The sequence below is a fragment of the Mandrillus leucophaeus genome, unplaced genomic scaffold, assembly GCF_000951045.1.
Source record: "Mandrillus leucophaeus isolate KB7577 unplaced genomic scaffold, Mleu.le_1.0 Scaffold632, whole genome shotgun sequence".
Classification (NCBI taxonomy): domain Eukaryota; kingdom Metazoa; phylum Chordata; class Mammalia; order Primates; family Cercopithecidae; genus Mandrillus; species Mandrillus leucophaeus.
In genome coordinates, this window is record NW_012106831.1 from 974,326 (window position 1) to 998,174 (window position 23,849).

At 37.3% G+C, this 23,849-nt stretch overlaps 1 protein-coding gene across 1 annotated transcript in view; it reads right to left on the minus strand.

Annotated features, from left to right (window-relative positions):
* Positions 1-23,849, minus strand: part of RECK (reversion-inducing-cysteine-rich protein with kazal motifs) — a 102,509-nt gene that overhangs the window by 62,532 nt on the left and 16,128 nt on the right. Inside the window, exons 3-6 of the mRNA XM_012000617.1 lie at positions 23,512-23,651; positions 8,673-8,731; positions 2,785-2,859; positions 1,536-1,572 (exon numbers count right to left, since the gene is read on the minus strand). Of these exons, the coding sequence (XP_011856007.1) occupies positions 1,536-1,572; positions 2,785-2,859; positions 8,673-8,731; positions 23,512-23,651 (311 nt within the window). The remainder of the gene's footprint in view (positions 1-1,535; positions 1,573-2,784; positions 2,860-8,672; positions 8,732-23,511; positions 23,652-23,849) is intronic.

Here is a 23,849-nt window from a genome sequence, read left to right on the forward strand (position 1 = left end):
TGTGTGTGTAGGATGCTGGGTACAGGGATAACTAGGAGACAGGCAAGGAGGTGGGCAATTTCAGGAAGGCAACCTGTTTGAAATACCAACTTTAAACAGTGTGATAGCCTCTAGAATTCAGAGATACATAAGGTATACTTTTTTTTTTTTAAGAATTTGGCTCTATCCAGGGCTAGAAAATGGGCTGTAATCCTGGGAGATCATGAGTGCCAGGCTAGAGAGTTTGGGCTTTATTCTGATGGAAGTGAATATCCCCTGAGAAATTATTTTTGAAGAGGATAGGAAAGAAAGATATAATGTGTTGAAACATCAGTTATAAGGTTATTATAATATTCTATCCCAAGAGTGTAAAAATAAAGACTTGAACTAGAAATAGAACAAGTGTAATTTTGCAAGGGGAGAGTCAATGGAACCAGAAAGAACAAGGAGTAAAATATAACTTGAGGGTTTCCAGTCTAGTATCATTCACAACAGGTGCAGTTATGAGTTTGAGCTTGGATTTGTGCTTCAGATGGCACCTGGATGTAGAGATCCAGGTAGAGATATCTATAAAGATATCTAGAAGTTACAATGATTTAGATTTGAGAGTTACCTTCTCAGAGCTGATTAGTTAACAGTTCTGGGAAGGAATGAGATTACTAAGGTGAATGTGAAGACAGAAGGGAAGAAGACCACACACAGAAATAACCATAGTCCTTATGGCTCCATCTGCAAAAAAAAAAAAAAAAAAAAAAAAAAAAAAAAAAAAAAAAAAAAGGTAAAGCAGAATAGATTCTGATGCCAAAGTGGAGTCATAAGGAGGTAGTAACCAATAATATCAAGTGTTTCAAGAAAGTCAAAGAGAGTAGTACTGAGAAAGAGCCCTAAGATCTAGGAACCAAGAGATCCTGGTAATCTTTCAAAGACTAGTTTCAGTAGAATGGCAGAAGTGGAGACAGGAGAACAAAGTTAAGGATTGAGTGAATGAGAATAAATTACATATTTGAAAATTTGGGCTGGACATGGTGGGTCATGCCTGTAATCTCAGCATTTTGGGAGGCCAAGGCAGGATGATCACTTGAGGCCAGGAGTTCAAGACCAGCCTGGGCAACACAGTAAGAAAAAAAAAAAAAAATTAGGTGTTGAAGGGAAGGAGAGGATAGAAACTCCAGAGTATAAATTAGGTTCCAGGACAATGACACCAATTTTATACTCACACAGTAAGTTTTTAAAATTAAGTGCTAAATTTACACTTCTTTTTTTTTTTTTTTTTTTTTGAGACAGAGTCTCGCTCTGTCACCCAGGCTGGAGTGCAGTGGCCGGATCTCAGCTCACTGCAAGCTCTGCCTCCAGGGTTTACGCCATTCTCCTGCCTCAGCCTCCCGAGTAGCTGGGACTATAGGCGCCCGCCACCTCGCCTGGCTAGTTTCTTGTATTTTAGCCAGGATGGTCTCAATCTCCTGACCTCGTGATCCACCCGTCTCGGCCTCCCAAAGTGCTGGGATTACAGGCTTGAGCCACTGCGCCCGGCCTAAATTTACACTTCTATTGCTTACCTGGCAAAGATGAATTCATACAACTCCAAATTTCAACCTAAAAGTGTAACCAACAAAAGGCTTTTATGTAGATAACCAGTTCCTAAATATGACAATTAATTTCTACAGAAATTATGTACAGCCAATTTGATTATGGCTATGTCTATATAGTCAAAGTTCTAGAACTATATGTACATCAATCAGCTATTCGGGGGGAACAAAGGTGAGATACAGAAATATTCCTTGTTCTTTTCCCATCTGAGAGCATTAAGGATGAGTCTAGTTACTCAGGATACTTATTAGAATCACTGTTTCCAAGCATATAGACAAAACTGAAGACTAAAGGGAATGTGTCAATCAGAACTATTTAATCATCAACTTATTTTCCCTTTCACATAATACAAGCCACCATATCTAAGGAGGCTCTTGCAAACAAGCTCACACTTTCTTGGTCTGGCATATGAGCATCCCAAACACTGAGGATAGCCCAAGTATTAGAGACATTTTAAGTTACCTGATTCAGACAGGTAAGCAATATATCTATAGCATGTCAGAAAATTGAAAGATAATAAGTCATATATTTTCCCTTACCCCAAATTCAACTTTCCAAAATCAAAATAAATATTTAGTTATTATAGTTTTCATAAAATTAGTCAAACTATAATAATAAATAAAATTCTAAATTCCAAATTTTTTTTTTTTTTTTTTGAGATGGAGTCTTACTCTGCCGCCCAGGCTGGAGTGCAGTGATGCTGAAATGACGCTATCTTGGCTCACTGCAACCTCCGCCTCCTGGGTTCAAGCAATTCTCCTGCCTCAGCCTCCGGAGTAGCTGGGACTACAGGCGTGTGCCATCATGTCTGGCTTATTTTTGTATTTTTAGTAGAGACGGAGTTTAACCATGCTGGCCAGGCTGGTCTCGATCTCCTGACTTCAGGTGATCCATCCGCCTCAGCCTCCCAAAGTGCTGGGATTACAGGCGTGAGCCACTGCGCCTGACCCCAGATAAAATACTATAATGAAATTTAAAGACAGGAACACGTTTACATTTAAGATTGTTTTTAGATCTATATCATAGGATAATAAAAGATGAAAAACAATATTCTATCTAGCAATTTACATGAAGATTTTTTTTGAAGTACTTAAGTTAAACCTAACATTTTGACCACAAATTCCAATCACATTAAAAAATTTGCTAACTCTGAAAGTAATTCATTGGATAGTTTCATTTAGACAGAAGCTTCTACAGTTAAGTTACAATAAGACTTACCATTGTCTCTGGGCAATAATCTGGGGCTCGCTGCAACAGATGTTTTAGTCGGGATTCACTTTTTGAGGAGAAAATCTATTTGACAAAAAAAAAAAAAAAAGGTTTTGTGGCATTTTTCTATAAGAAATAAGAAGAGGTAAAACTTATTATCCTCTAGATTTATTAGTTGTCTAAAATATTTTCCAACTTCCTTTTTATTTATTTTATTTATTTTTTTAAGACAGAGTCCCATTCTATTGCCCAGGCTGGGGTGCAGTGGTGTGATCTCAGCTCACTGAAACCTCCACTTCACAGGCTGAAGCGATTCTCCAGCCTCAGCCTCCCAAGTAGCTGGGACCTCGGGCATGAGCCACCAACGCCTGGCTAATTTCTGTATTTTTTTGTAGAGACAGGGTTTCACCATGTTGCCTGTGCTGGTCTCAAACTCCTGAGCTCAAAGCCATCTGCCTGCCTCAGCCTCCCAAAGTGCTGGGACCATACGCATGAGCCACCATGCCCGGCTCCTTTTATAAGTGGAAAACCTTTAGAATGATCTAAGTTAGGTAACTTTTCTTAAAAAGTGTTGATTTGTTTCGCAAATAAGCAAGAAAAGTCCAAATACAGCAAGTCGAGACCCTTTTCTATTGACCAAAAAAAGTGGAGAAACCCAGGCTACCAACCTGTTTAGAGGCTGGGGGTTAGAGAGTGAGACAAGGAAGTAAAAAAAGATAAGTTTATTCTAAACTGTTCTGTAAATTGCTTTTAGTCAACTGATAACAATGAAAAACAGACTGTCATCAAACCCGTGATACTGGTGAAGATAAACTTTGTAAACAGCATTATGGCACATAAGTTCTCCATGAAATGCTGTAAGATAGAAACAAATTTTTTTTTTTTTAATTGATGCTGATGAGCTGACAAAGGTTCACTCACCAAGCTAAATGGCTCACTTCCAAACAGGATGTTATGCAATTACAATATGGTGTTTCAGTAAACAATAAATCATTAACCATATCAGACAGACCTTCATGATTACCTGCAAATAGCTGAGACGGTAAAATCCATGAATGCTATGGACAATGAAAAAGGATTTATCTCCAGTTAGCTTATTTATTAGCCATTTTCCTCCAAAACTACCAACTACATTTAAGAAGTGAAAAGAGATAGAATATCACTATTTTGCAACCCCTAGTGAATTAATGCATTTAGACACTTATCACAAAGACTGTTAGCATCACAAAAAGAGACATTTTGGGGGTAAGACTTAAACAAAACTAAGCCTCTGGATCTGTCTCCTAAGGTAGCTAGCTGTTAGCCACATGTGGGTATTTAAACTTAAATCAAGTAAAATTAAATAAAATTAAAAATTAAAGTTCCTCAGTATCTTTAAGCACATTTCAAGTGTTCACCTGGCACATGTGGCTAGTGGCTACCATATAGGTCTAGAATATTTTCATCATTGTAGAAAGAGCCATTGGATAGCTCTGCTCTAAATCTAACTGTGGAAACACAGAGGAAAGAGGAAAACGTTAAAAGACACCAGGGGGATGTGAGTAGCAAAGTTTGGACTATGGGAAACTCTATAGGACAAATGACTAAATTAATTCATCAAATACACTGCAAGGAGAAACCTACAGATCAAAAGATATTTAAAAAACATATAACCAACTTCAATATATATATATATCACTTGAATTCTGATCCAAACTAAAAAAACTTTATAAAATAATTAAGAAATCTGAATAACTAGATTTTTGAATATTCCTTTTCAAAGAAGTAAAAACAGTATTGTGGTTATCTCTTTTTTAAATGACTTATCATTTGTAGCTCCAAACGGAAAATTTATGTATCAAATAATATGACAATTGAGATTTTGCTGCTACATAAATTTGCCTCAATATAGTGGGGAAAGTAAAAAGAGAGAATTAAATGAAACACAACTGGTCATGACTTAATAATGTTGAAGCTGAATATGGGGGTTTATTACACTTTTCTCTCTACCTTTGTATATACTTAAAGTTTTCTATTATAAAAAGATAAAAGGAAGAGTGAAAGAAAAGAAAAATCGATTGAAAAAGACAAAAATGAAAGATAAAGAATGAAAAAGAGAAAGAGGAAGAAAAAATGAAAGATATGACATTGGTAGCAGACTAGGAAAAAGCACAGGGAAGGCTACGCTCTCTCACTCGTACCTTCTTTCTGCAATTCCATCTCCCCTCAACAACAACAACAACAACAACAACAACAACAACAAAACGCAAAAAAACTACAAGCACTTGAAACAGGTTAGAACAATGAAAAGAATATGGAACTGAGAGTTGGAAATATACTCTGAATACTGTTGGGCAAACTACTTGGCCTCACAGAAGGTAGTTATATCCTGGTGGCTAAGGGTATGGCTTTGTAATCAGATACATTTGAGTCTGAGTCCCTGTTCCTTAAGTTATTGGCTAGGGCCTTGGTAAGTTATTTAAGTCTTCTATATTTCAATTTCTTTACTTTTAATATACAAATAATGACAATACCTCTTTCAAGGGCTGGGTGTAAGAATTAAATGAAATAATGCATGTAAACAGATATAGTAAAGGGCATGACACTTAGGGAAAAGTGTAAAATAAAATTTAGGTCACAGTTTCTGGTTTCCTGAATAGCTAATAAGTAAAATTTAAAAGTTAATTTATTGGGTCCCTTCTGTCTCTAAAATTATGATTCTATAAAGTCAAATGAATTAAACTGATAAACATATACTTATTAGGAATACATTTAGCTTAAAGAAACCAACACGTACTATGTAAACTTTCAGATAATAAGGTAGACTTGAATATAGTCACTTTTCTTGCTAAACAACTAGTAATCACACTTAAAAAGAAAGATGAATCCTTATTCAGAATACATACTAGAATACATACTATAATTATACAAATCATCTCCGAGCAAAAAATTTAATAACCAAACTTGTATGCCACTCAAGGCAGAAGTTATCAGATCCTAGGGTTTACAATCTTGAATTTTGAGAAGTTTTTTACCCATACTTATCTCCTTTCTCTGTCATAACTCATTTTTCCTTTGTCTTCAAACAAGTAAAAATGTTTCATCTTGAAACAAATCATTACTTCCTGCACTTACTGACTTTAACAGCTTTTTCCTTTCATTGTATCCATTTCTTCACCAATCAACTCAAAAATATTAACTAATCAGTTTGCATGAGCAGGGACATGAGTACAACATAGGCAAATAAGACACGATCCCTATATTCAAGGAATTTATAATATATACAGGTAAGACATATGCAAAAACTGAATATATTTTTGTAAGTCTGAAAAATTACATAACTATAAATATTTTTATTAAAAAATTTTTAATGATTACAGTGTGACTTTTAGCTCCGCTGCTCCAGTCGATCTAGAAATATTTATTGAGAGTTTTGAGTGTTAGATACTGTTCTAACTGTTCTAGGCACCAAGTAATTCATCATAAACAAAGCAAACAAAAATCCCTGTTGCAGGGAGATGTTTTTAGAATCTCCACTAACTGGCTTTTTAAAAAACAAACAAACAAACAAACAAAAACTAAGGGTCTTTTCTCAGATCTCAAACTCCTTGACTTTTCTTTGGCATCTGACACTTGTTGACAGTTTCACTGTAAACCATCACATGTATTTTGCTGAATATTATAAGCCACCAGCCCTGACTTCTTATCTAAATTCAAATTCCGAAAGTTTTAATTCCAAATCCCTATCTTCACATAGTGGTTTTCATGATAATTCAACAGATCACCTTCTCCTCAAACCAAATCTTTTCCCTAACCTCCTAGAGTCATTAAGAATGCTGTTTACTCAGTTCAAAATCAAAATGTCATGAAGACTCCATCCTGTCTGCATTCCCTACTGGTTGAAGAAATAATGATTCCTCACTCACAGTATTTCCTTCTCTTTGAAGTGAGCTCTATGAGTTTTAACAGCCCTCGTCTCTCTCCACACCCCTGATAACACTTCTCCCATGATCAGGATGGTTGACTCAGCTGACCACTGAATTTGGTAGGAGAAAGTAAACATAGGTAACACAGCCCTTACCTCTCCTCTCTGGGAGTAAGTATAATTCTGTCACTTAATGTGTGCCTAGAGATAAAAGTCACATTCGACATCTGTGTAACTAGTAATAAAAGTAATATTTTTGGATCTATCTCCCTTATTTCTCAATTAGTTACGAACTTGGTTGGGGAAGAATGTTCTTTATTAGGGTGATTATAGTATTCAATTAATTTGCTAAGTTAAAGAATTTCTAATATTCCAGATTTTAAGAAATTAGACCTTGCCTGCTGCTGGTGCCTCATTACAAGATACCTCCTAAAAATCATTCACCCTATAGAACATCAGTAGAAAAAGCAAGAAACAAAGTGAAAAGTCAGGTAAGCCATGTTTCCCAAAGTAGCAGAGCTACTTTAAAAGGTTCCTTATGATATCATCAAGGGGCCATTTTTGCTTTAAAAAGCTATTCTTCTGGCAGTAAATGTGCAGCAAACTTAATTTGCAACAGTGATTTGACATGTCACTGAATTCTCTAGTAGCCATTTAGATGAACTGAATCAGTGTCATGTCTTATAAGCAGACCATATCTTGCAAAATCTTTCTACGTCTACATTATTATTGTTTATGAGAAGTTATAGTCCCAGTTAAGTAGTTCTCTCAGTTTTAAAAATAACAAGATCCAGGTTATTACTTGAAGACTCCTCTAAAAGATGATTGAGACTATTATTTCTGGAGTGCTACGGCTAGACATACATGACCAAGACTGAAAGAAAGGTAGGACTTTATGAATGGGTAGTGCTTCAGTGGAACTTTCATAAACAGGTTGAATCAGAAAAATTCAAACCTACAGACAACTTTTAAGAATAGTACAATGAATACCTACATGGTCTTCATCAAGATGCACCCATCCTTAACACTTTGCAACATTTGCTTTAATTCTCTCTATATATACACAAATTATTATTACACAGTATTATTTTGAAGGACTATGTTAGAATTTGTTATGGACATTATGTTCATTCATTTCTAAATCCTAGCATGTATCTCCTAAGAACAAGGACACCATCATACCCAACCACAATATAATCACCAAATTCAGAACCACAGTATTGGTATAATACTATTATTTAATATCCAATCTATATTCATATTTTACCAATTTATCCTGATAATGTCCTTTATAGCAATTTTCTTTCATTCCAGGATCCAATCCAGGATCGCATATTGCATTTTGTTGTCACATCTCTTTAGTTTCCTTTAATCTGTAACAGCTTCTTAGCCTTTATTTTTTTTAGCATTTTATTTTATTTTATTTTGCATTTTCTTTTTATTATGCTTTAAGTTCTAGGGTACATGTGCACAATGTGTAGGTTTGTTACATATGTATACATGTGTCATGTTGGTGTGCTGCACCCATTAACTAGTCATTCTTTGTTTTTATAACACTGACATTTTTAAAGAGTACACATTGATATTTTGAGGAATATTCCTCAAACTGGGTTTGCCCAATTATTTCTTCATAATTCAAATTACACATTTTTGGCAGGAATTCTATAATATTTTCCTTCTCAGTGTATCATGTCAGGAGACAGTTACTTTGCCCCATTATTGGTGATGTGAATCCTGGACAATTAGTTAAGGTACTATCCAACAGACTTCTCCAAAAACAATTATACTTAATAAATAGTTGTATAACTAGTAGCCTCTATAATTTTATTTATTTATTTTTATTTTTTTAGAGACAGGGGTCTTGCTATGTTGTCCTGGCTGGTCCTGAACCCGTGGCCTTAAGCAATCTTCCCACCCTGGTCTCCCAAAGTGCTGGGATTACAGGCATGAATCACTGTGTCTGGTTGCCTCTGTAATTATTATGCAATCTTACCTGTTCACATACATCACGGCACATTTGGTTATCCTTTGAATGATTACAACACAATGCACCTAGGGAGAAAAAAATAAACATCAAATGTTCCACTGTTAAACAAGATGACTAAGCTAATTCAGATGGTTACACAAACCATTTATTCAGTAGATTATTATTATCATTACTCATTTTAACTCAACAAACCTTTACTGAGCACCTATTACAAGTAGTAAAGGACAGTGTTAGGCTTGAGGACATGGTCCCTGTCCTCAAGAAGCTTGCAGTCTAACAGGGGAGACTGTCATGTAATAATAATAGCTACTATTTAGTGTGTGCTTTCTATGTCCCAGAATTTGAATAAGTTTGTTGTATGCATTTTCTTTCTTTTTTTTTTTTTTGAGATAGAGTCTCGCTCTGTTGCCCAGGCTGGAGTGCAGTAGCACGATCTTGGCTCACTGCAAGCTCCGCCTCCCGGATTCACGCCATTCTCCTGCCTCAGCCTTCCAAGTAGCTGGGACTACAGGCACCCACCACCACGCCCGGCTGATTTTTTGTATTTTTAGTAGAGATACGGTTTGACCGTGTTAGCCAGGATGGTCTCGATCTCCTGACCTCGTGATCCACCTGCCTCAGCCTCCCAAAGTGCTGGAATCACACACGTAGGCTACCGCGCCCAGCCATTTTTCTTATCTAATCCTTACAATTACCATATGGACTAGAGCTATTATTAAACCAATAATAAAAAGTCAACTGATAAAAAGATAGTGAATTTTGTTTTGAGCATGTGAATCTGAGGTTCCTATAAAATATCCTGGTGGAAATTCCAGTAAAGTCAGAAATTCAGGCCTGGAGTTCAGGTAAAGCCAAGCCTAAAGATCCAAATTTGGAACTCATCAACATAAAGGAGTATATGGAAATGAATGCTATTGTCTAGGGAGAGTTTCTAGTGAGAAGAGAATATAGCACCAGATTCTAAAGAAGAGCAACATCTGAGATATGGCAAGAAAGGAAAGAGACTGAGATGGAAGAGTCAGAAAGGTAGGTTAACCATGAGAGTGGCATCAGAGGAGAAGGAGTAGTGTCATGCACCACAAGAGTCAAGTTAGACTGAAGAATGAAAAAAGGAAATGGGTTTACTAATTAGCTTTACAGGCACTTTCTATGGAACTGGTAGAAGTGAATGATATTAAGGTGTAAACCACAGGTGAGGAAGTACACACATCAAAAACAGAGTCATAAGAAGTCTAGCGGCGATGGGAAGGAAAAAGAGTAGTAATTATACAAAGATGCAAGGTTACAAGTTTTCCCCCTTTTTCAGAGTGGAAAAGACTTTACCTTCTTTACAGACAGAAAAGAGCAGTAGAGAGCTAATGTTCCTCTGACAGAACAAGTCTCAAGAGGACTCCAAAGGAGATAAAACCAAGTGTATATGAGAAGGCACTATCCCTGGAAAGAAACAGGGAATATTTCTTCTTCGAAGATATTTATTAACTTAAAAAATTTTATGAGCAACTTAAGTACTAGGCATTGATCATTCATTGAAAAAAAACATAAGTCTCTGGCCTCTTGAAGATTACATTAAAGAGCAGATATTAAACTATATATGTATCCACACACACACACATATATGGAAACAGAGAGAGAGAATATGAATGTGAAATGGTGGTAAATGTTATGGTAATAATAAAGCAGGTTAAAGAGTAAGGAGGATGTGTGTGTGGGAGTGAGTGGGTATTTTATAGGGCAGGCTAGGAAGGCTTCACTGAAAAGATGTCACTCAAGCAGATACCTTAAAGTAAGGGAACAAGCCACAATGAATTTTCCAAAAGGCGGAAACAGCAAGTGCAAAGTTTCTGGTGTGTTCAAAGAAGAGCAAAGAGTGTGGCTAGAAAAGAATGACTGAAGGGTAGAGTAGGACATAATGCAATGAGAGAGGGGGACCAGATCATACAGGTCTCTATAGGCCATCGTTAAGAACTTTGGCTTTTACTCTGAGAAGGATGGAAAACCACTAACGGGTTCTGAGCAGTATGTCATAATCAGAATAACATTTTAAAAAGACCACTCTGGTTCCTGTGTTAAAAATATAATACATAGGACTAAGGGAGGAAACACTAATAAGCTATTGCAGTAGTCTTGATAAGAGACTGTAGTGTCTTCAACGAGGGTGGAAGCAGTGGAGATGGTATTAAGTAGTCCGAATCTGGATATATTATGACTATAAAGCTGACAGGATATGCTAATGGATTGGAAGTGAAACATGGAAGAAAAAGAATTAAGAACGACTCTAAGGTTTTTGGTCCAAGAAAGTGGGAAAACACAAATATCTAGAAATACCATTAACTGAAATGGAAAAGACTAAGGGAGGAGATCTCAGACAGACAGAGAGATGATTAGAAATTCAGTTTTAGATATAATTTTGAGATGCCTATTATATATCTAAAAGAATATACTGAGTAGGGAGTTGAATATATGAGTTCGGGAAGACTCCAAACTGGAGATGGGAATTTGGGAGTCACACTATGTAGATGATATTTAAAGCCACGATGGCATCTGGGAGCGACAGCATCTGAGAACTGAGCACTGCATTCCATCCTTCAGAGACAGGTGACAGTGATCAATGTATGTGAAGATAATTAAGAGAAAGAATGGTATCCAAAAAGCCAAATAAAATGTTTCAAGAAGATGTTAACCATGTTAGATACTGCTATCAAGTAAAGAGGATTTCAAACTGATCACAGTATTTGGCAATGTGAAAGATATTGATGATGACCTTAAATAAGTGTCATCAATGTGAAATAAAGGGCAAAAGCCTGACTGAAGTGAGTTCAAGAGAGAATTCAAGAAAAGAAAATACAGACAATTCTTTTGAGGAATTCTACTTTTGAGCAGTTGTAGAACATTGTATAATCAATAATCTGACTGGCCTTTCTCCCTGGTTCCTGGGAGGGAGACTCTAAATCATCGGAATTTCCTGAGTAATAGGAGTGCCTTTGTCATGCTAATAAGGTGACCCACGGTCTCACCTATCAAGCTTGCCCAAACGGTGGCCCGCGTAGCCCAGGCCCAGCTTTGAATGTGGTTCAACACAAATTGGTAAACTTTCTTAAAACTTTTTTTTTTTTTTGCAGCTCATTAGCTATCATTAGTGTTAGTGCGTTTTATGTGTGGCGTAAGACAATTCTTCCAATGTGGCTCAGGGAAGCCAAAAGATTAGACACCCCTGACCTAAATAGTTTCAGGATGGCTGGCAACACTAGAAAGAACAGCCATATGTTTAAAGAGCTGGTGGGGCTTTTAGCCACATGGTATCAATCTGACCTCCCAACTTCCAGGGACTGAAGGGGGACTGCAGATTGATCTCAACCATATGACCAATAATTCAATCAAGTATGCCTATGTAATGAAACCCCAATCAAAACTCTGGACATAGAAGCTCAGTGGAGCTTTTCTGGTTGAACACATTGATGTACTGGGAGGATGATGCATCTGATTCCACAAGAGGACACAGAAGCTCTGCATTCCCTCCTAGATCTTACCCTATGACGCTCTTTATTTGGCTGGTCCTCCTGAATCGTACCCTTTATATTAAAACCATTATATAAAGTATAGTGCTTCCCAGGGTTCTGCAAGTTGGTCTAGCAAATTATTGAACCTGAGGGGGTCATGGGAACCCTGGATTTATAGCCAGTTGGTCAAAAGTGTGGGTGGCCTGGGGACCCTTGAACTGAAACTAGTGTCTGGAGTAAGGGCAATCTTGTTGGGGACCATGTCCTTTAACTTGAGGGGTAGATGCCGATTCTGGGTGGCAGAACTGAATTATATTATATTATATCCAGTTGGAAGTAAAACAGAATATAGAGAAACGAGGTGGTTCCTAGAAGGGTATGTGGATTTTAAAAAGAGGCATTGTGTTTAGGAATAGGGATACAATAGTTAACAAAAGTTATGCTCTCTAACTTCACCCAGGTTACCATTTGGTAGTAGGACAAAATCTAGACAAGAGTAAAGAATTCAAGGACACCGATAAATTAACAGGGAAATTGACAGCATCTCATTTTCTCAGTGAAATAGTGATTAGATCTGAAAATAAATAGGGCTGAGATAAGGTTGGGGGCTTGGGTTGAAATTACAGAGATCTGAAACAGTCACTTTGGAAAATAGAGAAAGGAAACAACTATAAATATGTTTCTCAAACCTGTGTTCAAAACAACACTGCTTCATCAACTTAGAGAAAGAAATGTCAAATTAGAGAAAAGGAAAAAGGTTGCCAAGCAGCATTATGGCTCCAGAGGAATTCATAAATTGGCTATAGCGATAATCATCAGAGGCATGTAACTATTGTAGAGCGCAGAAGACTGAAAAGAGGATAGAGTTGGAATGGTCAGCAGCTGTCTAGAATTGGCAAGTCAAAAGACACAGGAGGGAAAAATACTACATTTCAGGCAGGTAGATCTGGTACAATGGTTTAAAACACCTGTTTTTACATTTATATACATTTAACCTGTGTGTCTGTGGTGTGTATGCAACATAATCCTCTCTTCAAATGAAATCTATACAACTTCAGTACACATATTAGATAAAAGTAATTGGTATTGAGGAGAAATGAATGAATAAACAAATGAATAAAAGAAGTCCTCTTCAGATCTTACCAACCAGGTTTCTAAGTTTGAAATTGGAAATCATTTTTCCATAAAACAATGACAGGGTCTAGGATGTTACTGCCATATTACTATAGTTTAGTTTCATAAAAGACTGTTGTGGGGCTGGCTTTTTTTTTTTTTTTTTTTTTGAGACTGGCTTTCTAACACTATTTCTATGTCAAAACGTGTCTTGAAGTTCTAAACATTTGGTTTACAAAATTCTGAAGAACACATAAAAATTTCACTACATTTCAGAAGGAAAAAAATGTAACTTGATTGCAGTAAGTCTATAGTTACTTTCTATGAAGGGCTAACACAAGGGAGGACCGAAGCACTCATGAGGGTTTGTTTTCTTTTCTTTTCTTTTTTTTTTTTGAGAGTCTCGTGCTGTCACCCAGGCTGGAGTGGTGCCATCTTGGCTCACTACAACCTCCACCTTCAAGTGATTCTTGTGCCTCAGCCTCCCAAGTATTAATCGCTGGGATTACAGGAGTGCACCACCGTGCCTGGCTAACTGTTGTATTTTTAGTAGAGATGGGGTTTTGCCATGTTGTCTGGGCTGGTCTTGAACTTCCGGCCTCAAGTGATCCGCCCGCCTTGGCCTCCCAAAGTGCTGGGATTACAGGCATGAGCCGCCACACCTGGCCGAAGCTTTCTTATAGCAACTCCTCTGCAATGCCACACCAAACTACATCCATCTCCTAAGACTCTGCTATGTCCCTACCCTCATTATATTGGGAGGATAGTCAGGAAAAAAGGCTCTCCTGAGTGATATTGATGCGCTCTTTCGAAGAGCTCTAGAAGTTCGCACTTTCTACCACTAGCCTCTAACACAAAGGTCATATGAGGGCAGAAAATCCTGCTGGTGGTAAGCAAAGATAATTCAGGATAACATATGGTCCCAATAAACAGAAAAAGGCTCAGCAAAAAGTAAACAATCAGGCAGAGAGGAGTCTGATTTGGGCCTAGGGATTTTTGAAAAACAGTTTCTCAGAGCAAAGGTCTATTTAGAACAGAAACACAAAATGTGTTATAATTAAAACGCAACTAGCAGTTTTTTTTATAGCAGAGGTTTTACTAAAATATAACCATAAAAGCCTTTTTTCCTATTTAATGGTGAAGGTCAAATTTATAGGGGAGTATCCCTCAAAGTTAAATTTTTAAAACAATTTTTTTTTCATTTAAAAAACCTCAAAAATTTGGAAAACAAGAAGAAAAAGAAAAATTATATTTCCACTGTCCTGCCAAAACATTTGTTGACATTTTGGCATATATTCCTTCTAGTCTTTTCAAAAGACTTTTTGATACTTCTGACAAAATGCGATGAAAGGGGGCAGCCTAAAGTCTTCTGGTAGTAACTCCTCTCCCTCTCCCAACCAAACGTTCTTCTATAACAGCGTATGTCTTCCCTTGAGAGGATTGCCACTCTCCACGAACAGGACAGGGGACCTCTGCTCCATCACATTTTCTACACTCTCTTCTTACCTTTAGCCATTATTGTATCAGCACACATTTTTCTTCCTTTGAAATAGTAAAAGCTTATTAGAATATTTAACACTGCATATTTTTCAAGAAATAAATGTCTACAAATAGGCATCCATTCATATGATTTTGTTATGAATGGGAGAAGAATTCAAATGCAATTAATGTGGCAATTAAGGGTCTATCTTTTTCAGAGCAACTAAAAGGGATTAATTGGGTCATTCAACATTACAGTACAAAAAAACAAAACAAAACAAAACAAAACTCTGCCAGGCCTAATGCTTTCTATAAGAGAAGATAATGAATTCTAGATATATTCTGGGTTTATAATTTGATCCTAATATATTCTTCAAGAATAACAGTTTAAAACTCTGCTTATTCTCGTAAAATGGAATTGAACAGATAAAGATGGAACAGTTCAAAATAAAATGTGACACTGCTATGATGAAAATAAAAAACACAGTGTTATCCTCATTAAAGACATCAGTATGAGTGTCGTATCTTGCATTCTTATTCCAAGAGTCTGTGATTATAAAATTAATAAAAATTAAAAATTGATTACTAAAGGCCACATTTTTTGGGCTTAAAAAGGTATTAGTGTAGCCTGAAAATAAGCAAGCAGAATTATCCAATAATTAGAAATATCAAGTTTCAGCTGCTGGTTTTGGCCATGTGTATACTAAAGACAGGCAAGTAAGCAGGAAGCACATGCTCCAGCCACATGCAGAAAAACACAGCTTCTAAAGCCAACTAGCTTTAAAAAAACAAATATACACCCTAATCCAAAACTAAGAAACATCCATAGAATTATAAGATTTTTGAAGTTAAAAGGGATTTTGCCACAGATGTCTCACAAAAGCTATAATTCAGTTGGCTAATGAAAAGCCATTCGTGTTTCCTTAAAAAAAAAAAAAAAAAAAGATTCCATCTAATTAATGTCTTCCTAAAGAACAACTAAAACAGTGTGTATGTGTATAAATATATATATACACACACATATACATACATAGATGTGTGTGCGTGCACATGCATTGTGTATTACACACTTCAGGAGAAAAAACTAAATCTGAGTTGATACTGGAAAAAGGTCATTCTGAATTTTAAAAATTAATTTAAAAATCTGTTTTTTAATGTAAAATCTTATTTTTAATCAAATATTTATTTTCAAAACAACTTGGAAAATGACAATCACTTAAAAAACATTTAAATGAGAACTGCAACTTTAACTTATAAATACATTCATGCAATTGTCACATTTAACCCTTTAAAAATATACATGTGGGTATGTCTGCATGTCAGATATACTGCATGACAGATAAAGTATACAGTCAGCCGAGGAAGAGCCAAATAGTGAGAGGATTACCCACATACCCACCACCTCGATTCAACATTGCTAACTTCTTGTCATACTGCCGTATCTATCTGTATGTATGGATGGAAAAATACATATTTTGTTTTTTTCCCGAATCATTTGCAAGTTACAGATATCCTTCTCCACTGCTTGCCTCATATTGCACTGCTGCATCAGCCAATTATATTAAGTCAATTGTAGTACCAATATGACTGCCAGATTACTTTTTTTAACAGACCTTTCATGACATCACTCTTCTAATCAAGGGCCTACAATGGCTTCCTGCTATTCCAATTCTAAAATTTCAAAGTCTTTCTCTAGCCTTCCCTTCCCTAAACTTCTATTACTTTTAGCAAAGAAAATCTACACTTACCTAGAACACAGTCCTCTGACTGAAATGCTTGATGCCCACTTCCTGCTGACTCCAAACATATTGCAAGGCTTAACTACCATCTTAATTCTTAGTAAGCCTTTCTTCAACAACAACTCTAGGCCTTGTTGATGTTTTTTGTTATTTAAGATCCTACTATTCTAGTGAGAGTTGGAAACTTTAACACTTAACTCTTCTCTAATCATTTCATGTGGGTTCTCTTGGTATCCCCAGATTGACTGTAAGCTTCTTGGTACAATTAGCACAGTGCTCAGCTCAAAAATTAGATTCATTGATTAATAAGGAATAATGGAAGTCCCAGCCGGAGCAAATAGACAAGAGAAAGAAATCAAGGGCATCCAAATTGGTAAAGAGGAAGTCAAGCTGTTGCTGTTTGCTGACTATATGTTCGTATACCTAGAAAACCCTAAAGACTCATCCAAAAAGCTCCTAGATCTGATAAATGAATTCAATAGTTTCAGGATACAAAATCAAGGTATAAAATCAGTAGCATTGCTATACACCAACAGTGACCACTCTGAGAATCAAATCAAGAACTCAACCTCTTTTATAATAGCTGCAAAAAATAAAACAAAATACTTAGGAATATACCTAACCAAGGAGGTGAAAGACTTCTACAAGGAAAACTACAAAACACTGCTGAAAGAAATCACAGACAACACAAACAAATGGAAACATATCCCATGCTCATGGATGGGTAGAATCAATATTCTCAAAATGACCATACTGCCACAAGCAATAGACAAATTCCACGCAATTCCCATCAAAATACCATCATCATTCTTCACAGAACTAGAAAAAACAATTCTAGTTCCTAAAATTTCAATTTCAATCCTAAAATTCATATGGAAGCTTCGAATTATACTATAAGGCTGTAGTCACCAAAACAGTATGGTACTGGTATAAAAATAGGCACACAGGAACAGAATAGAGAACCCAGAAATAAAGCCAAATACTTACAGCCAACTGATCTTTGATAAAACAAACAAAAACGTAAAGTGGGGAAAGGGTATCCTACTCAACAAATAGTGCTGGGATAATTGGCAAACTCTATATAGAAGAATGGAACTGGATTCTCGTCTCTCACCTCATACAAAAATCAACTCAAGATTGATCAAAGACTTAATTCTAAGACATGAAACCATAAAAATTCTAGAAGATAACATCGGCAAAACCCATCTAGACATTGAATTAGGTAAAGACTTCATGACCGAGAACCCTAAAGCAAAAGCAACAAAATCAAAGATAAATACATGGGACTTAATTAAACTAAAAAGCTTCTGCACAGCAAAACAAATAATCAGCAGAAAAAACAGACAACCCACAAAGTGGGAGAAAATCTTTGCAAACTATGCATCTGACAAAGGACTAACATCCAGAATCTACAAGGAACTCAGACAAATCAGCAAGAAAAAAAAATCCATTAAAAAGTGGGCTAAGGACATGAATAGGCAGTCTCAAAAGAAGATATACAAATGGCCAACAAACATATGAAAAAATGCTCAACATCACTAATTACCAAGGAAATGCAAATCAAAACCTTACTCCTGCAAGAATGGTCATAATTAAAAAATTAAAAAATAACAGATGTTGGAGTGGATGTGGTGAAAAGGGAACACTTTTACATTGCTGGTAGGAATGTAAACCAGTACAACCACTATGGAAAACAGTAGGGAGATTCCTTAAAGAACTAAAAATAGATCTACCATTTGACCCAGCAATCCCACTACTAGCTATTTATCCAGAGGAAAAGAAGTCATATGAAAAAGACACTTGCACATTCATGCTTATAGCAGCACAATTAGCAACTGCAAAAATATGGAACCAGCCCAAATGCCCACAGATCAACAAGTGGATAAAGAAAATGTGGTACATGTGTGTAGCAGCACAATTAGCAACCGCAAAAATATGGAATCAGCCCAAATGCCCACTGGATAAAGAAAATGTAGTATATGTGTGTACACACACACACACACACACACGCACACACACAGAGACACACACCATGGAATACTACTCAGCCATAAAAACGAATGAAATAATGGCATTTGCAGCAACCTGTATGGAGTTGGAGACCATTATTCTAAGTGAAGTAACCCACGAATGAAAAACCAAACATTGTATGTTCTTACTTATAAATGGCAGCTAAGCTATGAGGACACAAAGGCATAAGAACAATAAAATGGACTTTGGGGACTCGGTGGCGGCAGGGAAAGAGTGAGTGGGGGGTGAGGGATAAGACTACACACTGGGTACATTTTAGTGATGGGTGCACCAAAATCTCAGAAATCACCACTAAAGAACTTATTCATGTAACCAAACAACACCTGTTCCCCCAAAACCTATTTTAAAAAAGTAGTAATATCCTATAGTTATACAATGTCTTTTTAACAGGAAAAAAGTACAAAAAATTTTCTCTCACTATATTAATACTACTTCAGTACCATATTTCATATGGTAACTCACCTATAATTTAGAAAACATCATATGATTTTTAAATCAAAAGATAAATTGGACTAAATCATACACTCAGGTAAGAGGCAGGCAGCCAGTTGGTGGTGGGCTCCGCAGCTACAAGGTCAAGAAGAAGAGCTGGGGCTGGGAAGCTGACATTTTATGAGAGTGTGGAAACCATGTGCAAAAAAAAAAAAAAAAAAAGGAAGCTGATTGAGGGAGAGAGGAAACTGGAAGAGATGCACAGAGAGAAGCCATGTGAGATACAGACTGTCTCTAAAAAAACACACAGGAAGTCTAATTTCCTCTCAGTCTTGGTTCCTGTCAACTTTCTAGTTCCTGTAGCAGTCCCTGAGGTAGAGATGTGCTGAATTTCCTACCCTTGGCTTTCCATGTGATTTCCTGTTAAATGCTATATAACCAGCTTCCTAACCCTGACTTATTTGGGGTTTTGTTCCTTAGAGTCAAAAGAGCCGTAATCTAGACATTCATCATTATGAAACAACTAAAGCAAATGACTCTTCTGAAGTCCTCTTCCCAGACGCTAACAGTCAGTACTCTTAGATAATTCTCTTCCCCACTCTGCGGCAGGGCTCCCATCTCTAAACAAAGGATCTAAAAGTGTAGCTCTCAATTATCTCATGGTCAGAACACATCTCTTAATACTCCACTTACAGTATTGTTCGAGTTATCTATGTGCTTTACAGCATCCATCATACTATGTGCTATATACCTGATGAAACCACATGCCTTTTCCTCAAATATATTCTTCAGATTTAGGATATAAATAGGTATGTACTAATATAACCACATATTAGCAATGTAGGTATTATACATTTTGGGGTGATATTTCCTGTCTGAATTTCCCACTAAACTTAAGCCCTTATTTTGCTTACCACTTTATAGCTCTTCCTATCACAGTGTCTGTCAGTATTAATAACTTAATAAATATTTGCTGAATGGATTACTCACAGGTATGGAACTTGGCTTAATAAGCAATGGACCTAGTGTAATTATTACTAATATTCATCCTAAACGTACAAAATAGAACTTTTTATTCTCTCCTTTCCTTACCTTCAGACCCTCCTCCAAAATGCTTTTCCTCCATCTTCCCTACTTCAGTAAATGGCATCAACTTTTATTAAATTACGACAAAGAAAACCTATCAGTAATCCTTAATTCCTTCTTCCCTCACTTCCCACATCCAATCCATCAGCAATATATTTTAAATATCCCCTCTCCTATCTCCACACCACTCTACTCTTGAGTCAACCCTTAACTCCTGCTTGAACTAGTGCAATGGCCTTCCAGACATCCTGCTTATACTCTTACTATAATTTTTTTTCATTCAGCAGCAAGAGTGACCTAAAATAGAAATAAAATCATACCAGTTTTACTTAAAACTCTATTGGTTTCTATCTGTGCACAGAATAAAATCCATAATCCTTATGCGGTTTTTTGCAAGGCTCCGCACCATCTAGCCCTAGCACACTCTGTTGGTCACTATATTCCAACCATATAACCTTCTGTTCCTTATGCCTTAAGGCTTCTGCACTTCCTGGACCTAACCCCTGTCTTTCATAAGAATATCCACCACCTTCTCAGCCTTCAGATCTCAGTTCTAAACTTCACCTTCTCAAACAGGCAGCTCTTACAAACTCTTTTGAAGTTCTTTTACATAAAAAACTACTCCCACTCCACTCACACAATTCTCTGTTAGCCATTTGGGTTTAGTTCCTTCATAGCATCCTTATCATACCTAGAAATCATTTTGTTATATATTTATCTATTTATGGTCTATCACCTCTCTCCTAGAATGTAAGCTCCTTGGAGCAGCAGCTCTGCACCTGGAACAGTGCCTGACACATAATAAGTACTCATATAGTAGTCTTTGGATAAACAAACCCCATAGTATCTCTTTTGTTCTTTTAAAGACCACATTTATAATATGTAAAAATAAACTCCTTGACCTCTTCCCCCTTTCTTCTGTAAGTGGCAGACGGTGAAAAGTATGATTAATGAAAGATTGCTTAAATTTATGGATGCCAGACAGAAACTTTTAGCTGCATACCAGAATAAACTGTCATGTCTGGTCTATCACCAATTCTAGCTCTTTCTACAGTGTGGGCCAAGATACTTCTTTGGTAGGAGAATTTATTTCTCACTACTTTGCTCCAGATAGGCGTTTGCTTTTTCTAACTTAAAATTCATTACATTCTTCTTCTGGATTCTAGGCTTGCTATTACACAATTCCTTAAATGTCAACTTACTGAAACCTGGCCCTTAAGGTTATATCCTTCCCTCTTTTGTACTATTACAAAGCAACTTACACAAAAATAGAGCCATTATCAGGTGCCATGACACACAATGCTGATACTGCAGGATAGGGTCCCTTCTCATCCTCCAAAGAGAAAATCATTTCACTTTCACACTTTCCATCCCCCAGGAGCAGGAATAATCAAGGTAGATAAGATTTGCAAAGCTGTATAGTAGAGAGGGTCAATAACCTGCAAAGCCTTATACCACGGGAGCCAGAAGTACCCAGTCTTGGATGTGGTTAAGGAGAGGGGTAGGAAGACTGAGCAGGAATACAAGCAAAGCCTTCACTGAAATAAAATTTTATATTCTGTTCTTAATTCTGTTTAGGATTGAAAAGCATTTTCTATGCTTTCTACAATTCACAGTGGAAACCTTTGTCCATTATATTACTCAATGTCCTTTATGTAAGGAACCAGGCAATATATGCTTCCTAGAATTTAGTATAAGGAACATGTCTCACTTGTAGATCAAACTTGGAATCTTTTTTTTCTTTTTATCAAACAATGCAAACTATATGTTGTCATGAACTTACTTAGAAGGGCCTTTAGAAATCAACTAACCCACTGTTTTCTGAAGTGTGCTTTAGGTGTTATGAAGAAAAAAAGAATTTTATGAGCAAACAAGTTTCTTTCTGTAACAACTTTATTGAGATACAATTTGTATACCATGAAATTAACCCTTTTAATGTGTACAATTCAGTTGTTTTTAGTATATTCACAGAGTTGTGTAGCTATCACCACTATCTAATTTTAGAACATTTTCATTACTCCCAAAAGAAACTTCATACTCATTAGCAATTACTGCCATTCCCCTGGCAAAAAAGTTTCTTGTTTTGTTTGTTTGTTTGTTTTACCATAGGAATCCTTGGACCCTTTATTGTGAATCTAATGTGTTTTGTGAATTTATAAGACAGGGTACCATGTGCAGTATTTCCCAAACATACTTAATAGCTAACATTTCAGTGCTTACTATGCTAAATGCTGGACATGCATTAACTCGATTAATTCTCATAATAAAATCTGTGAGGTACCATTTATAATAAATGTGGCTATTTGAGCACAAAGAGATTAAAGCTAAGTAATTTGCTCAATGTTCTTAACCACTCCACTGTACTACCTCCTGCAGAACTGGCTGGTTGTGGGAGGAGAATGGACAACTAGTATTTCATAATTTTGTAAGTGTTTCAGTTCAATCTCTTTTAATTTAACAGAGAGAAAAATGGGGCCCAGAAAAGTAATCTGATTTAGCCAAGAATACACAGCATTTTCTCTTTTTTTCTTTGGGATAGTTTACAGCTAAATTTGAAGCCCAGTTATAGTTAACACCCTTGCTGGAACTGACTTTGTTTTTTTTTGTTGTTTTTTTTTGTTTTTTTGAGACAGGGTCTCACTCCCGAGGCTGGAGGGCAGTGGCATATCACAGCAGCCTCAACTTCCCGGGGCTCATGCAATCCTCCCATCTCAGCCTCGCGGGTAGCTGGAACGACAGGCATAGACCACCACGCCCGGCTAATTTTTGTATTTTTAGTAGAAACGGAACGGGGTTTCACTATGTTAAGCAGGCTGGTCTCGAACTCCTGGGCTCAAGGGATCCGCCCGCCTCCACCCCCCAAAGTGCTGGGATTACAGGCGTGAGCCACCGCGCCCGGCTGACTTTGGGACTTCTTAACTTCCATAAGCACGTGAGCCAATTCTTTATAAACTCTCTCCCTCTCTCTTTTTTTTTTTTTTTTTTTTTCTTTTCAGGTGTCTCTCCCTGTAAGCAATGCACTTCACCACTTTTGCATGTACACATCCTAGCCATCTTTTAATGTCTAGTACAGCTAGGGGGAATCACTCCATTTTTCACTCATCCTAGGTGGATGTCCTCTCTCCCTCTGTGCACTCATACATGGCCCTTCATTTCCTCCAGACATTTCTGCCTTGAATTCGAGTTACTTCAAGCTCCTGCTGTACCCCATCTCCTACCCAGAGAGCTTTTGGAGGGAAGGAGACAGGGTACACTCAAAAGGCCAGCAAGTGGAAAGCAATCAATAGGCACCCAACAGTTTCCTATCCATCCTTGGTTTAATTCTTGTAGAGCAAGAATTCCTCTCCTCAAGTCTGCCAGCCCCCGGGGGGCAGGGTTTACTGATTTTTAATGTCTCCTGCCCTAGTCCAGTCCTGTCTGAGAGACAGGACACCGACCAGGCGGGCCGTGGGGACCGTCAGTGCTCACCGCCAGCAAGGTCCTTCTGAACCAAGTGCGGGTCAAGCAACAAGTAACAATAACTAACTGGGGCCGCGGTAGGGCGGCTGCCTATCCAAAATCCCATCCAAACCTCGCGACGATCCTGGGAAGGGGCGTCGCACCCTTTTCTGACAAGCACCAGAGGCAAGCGAAGGGGTCAGTGCCGAATAGGGGGCCCGTGTCGGTGGGTGACAGACCAAGGCCTCGAACCCTGGTCACAGCTCAGAAGATCTTGGGGCGGAGAGAGTTCCTCACTCGCCCCGCCTCGGCACCCGCCTCTGGAGCGCTGAGACCTCAGGTCCCGGGGTCACCGGACGTAGGCCGGG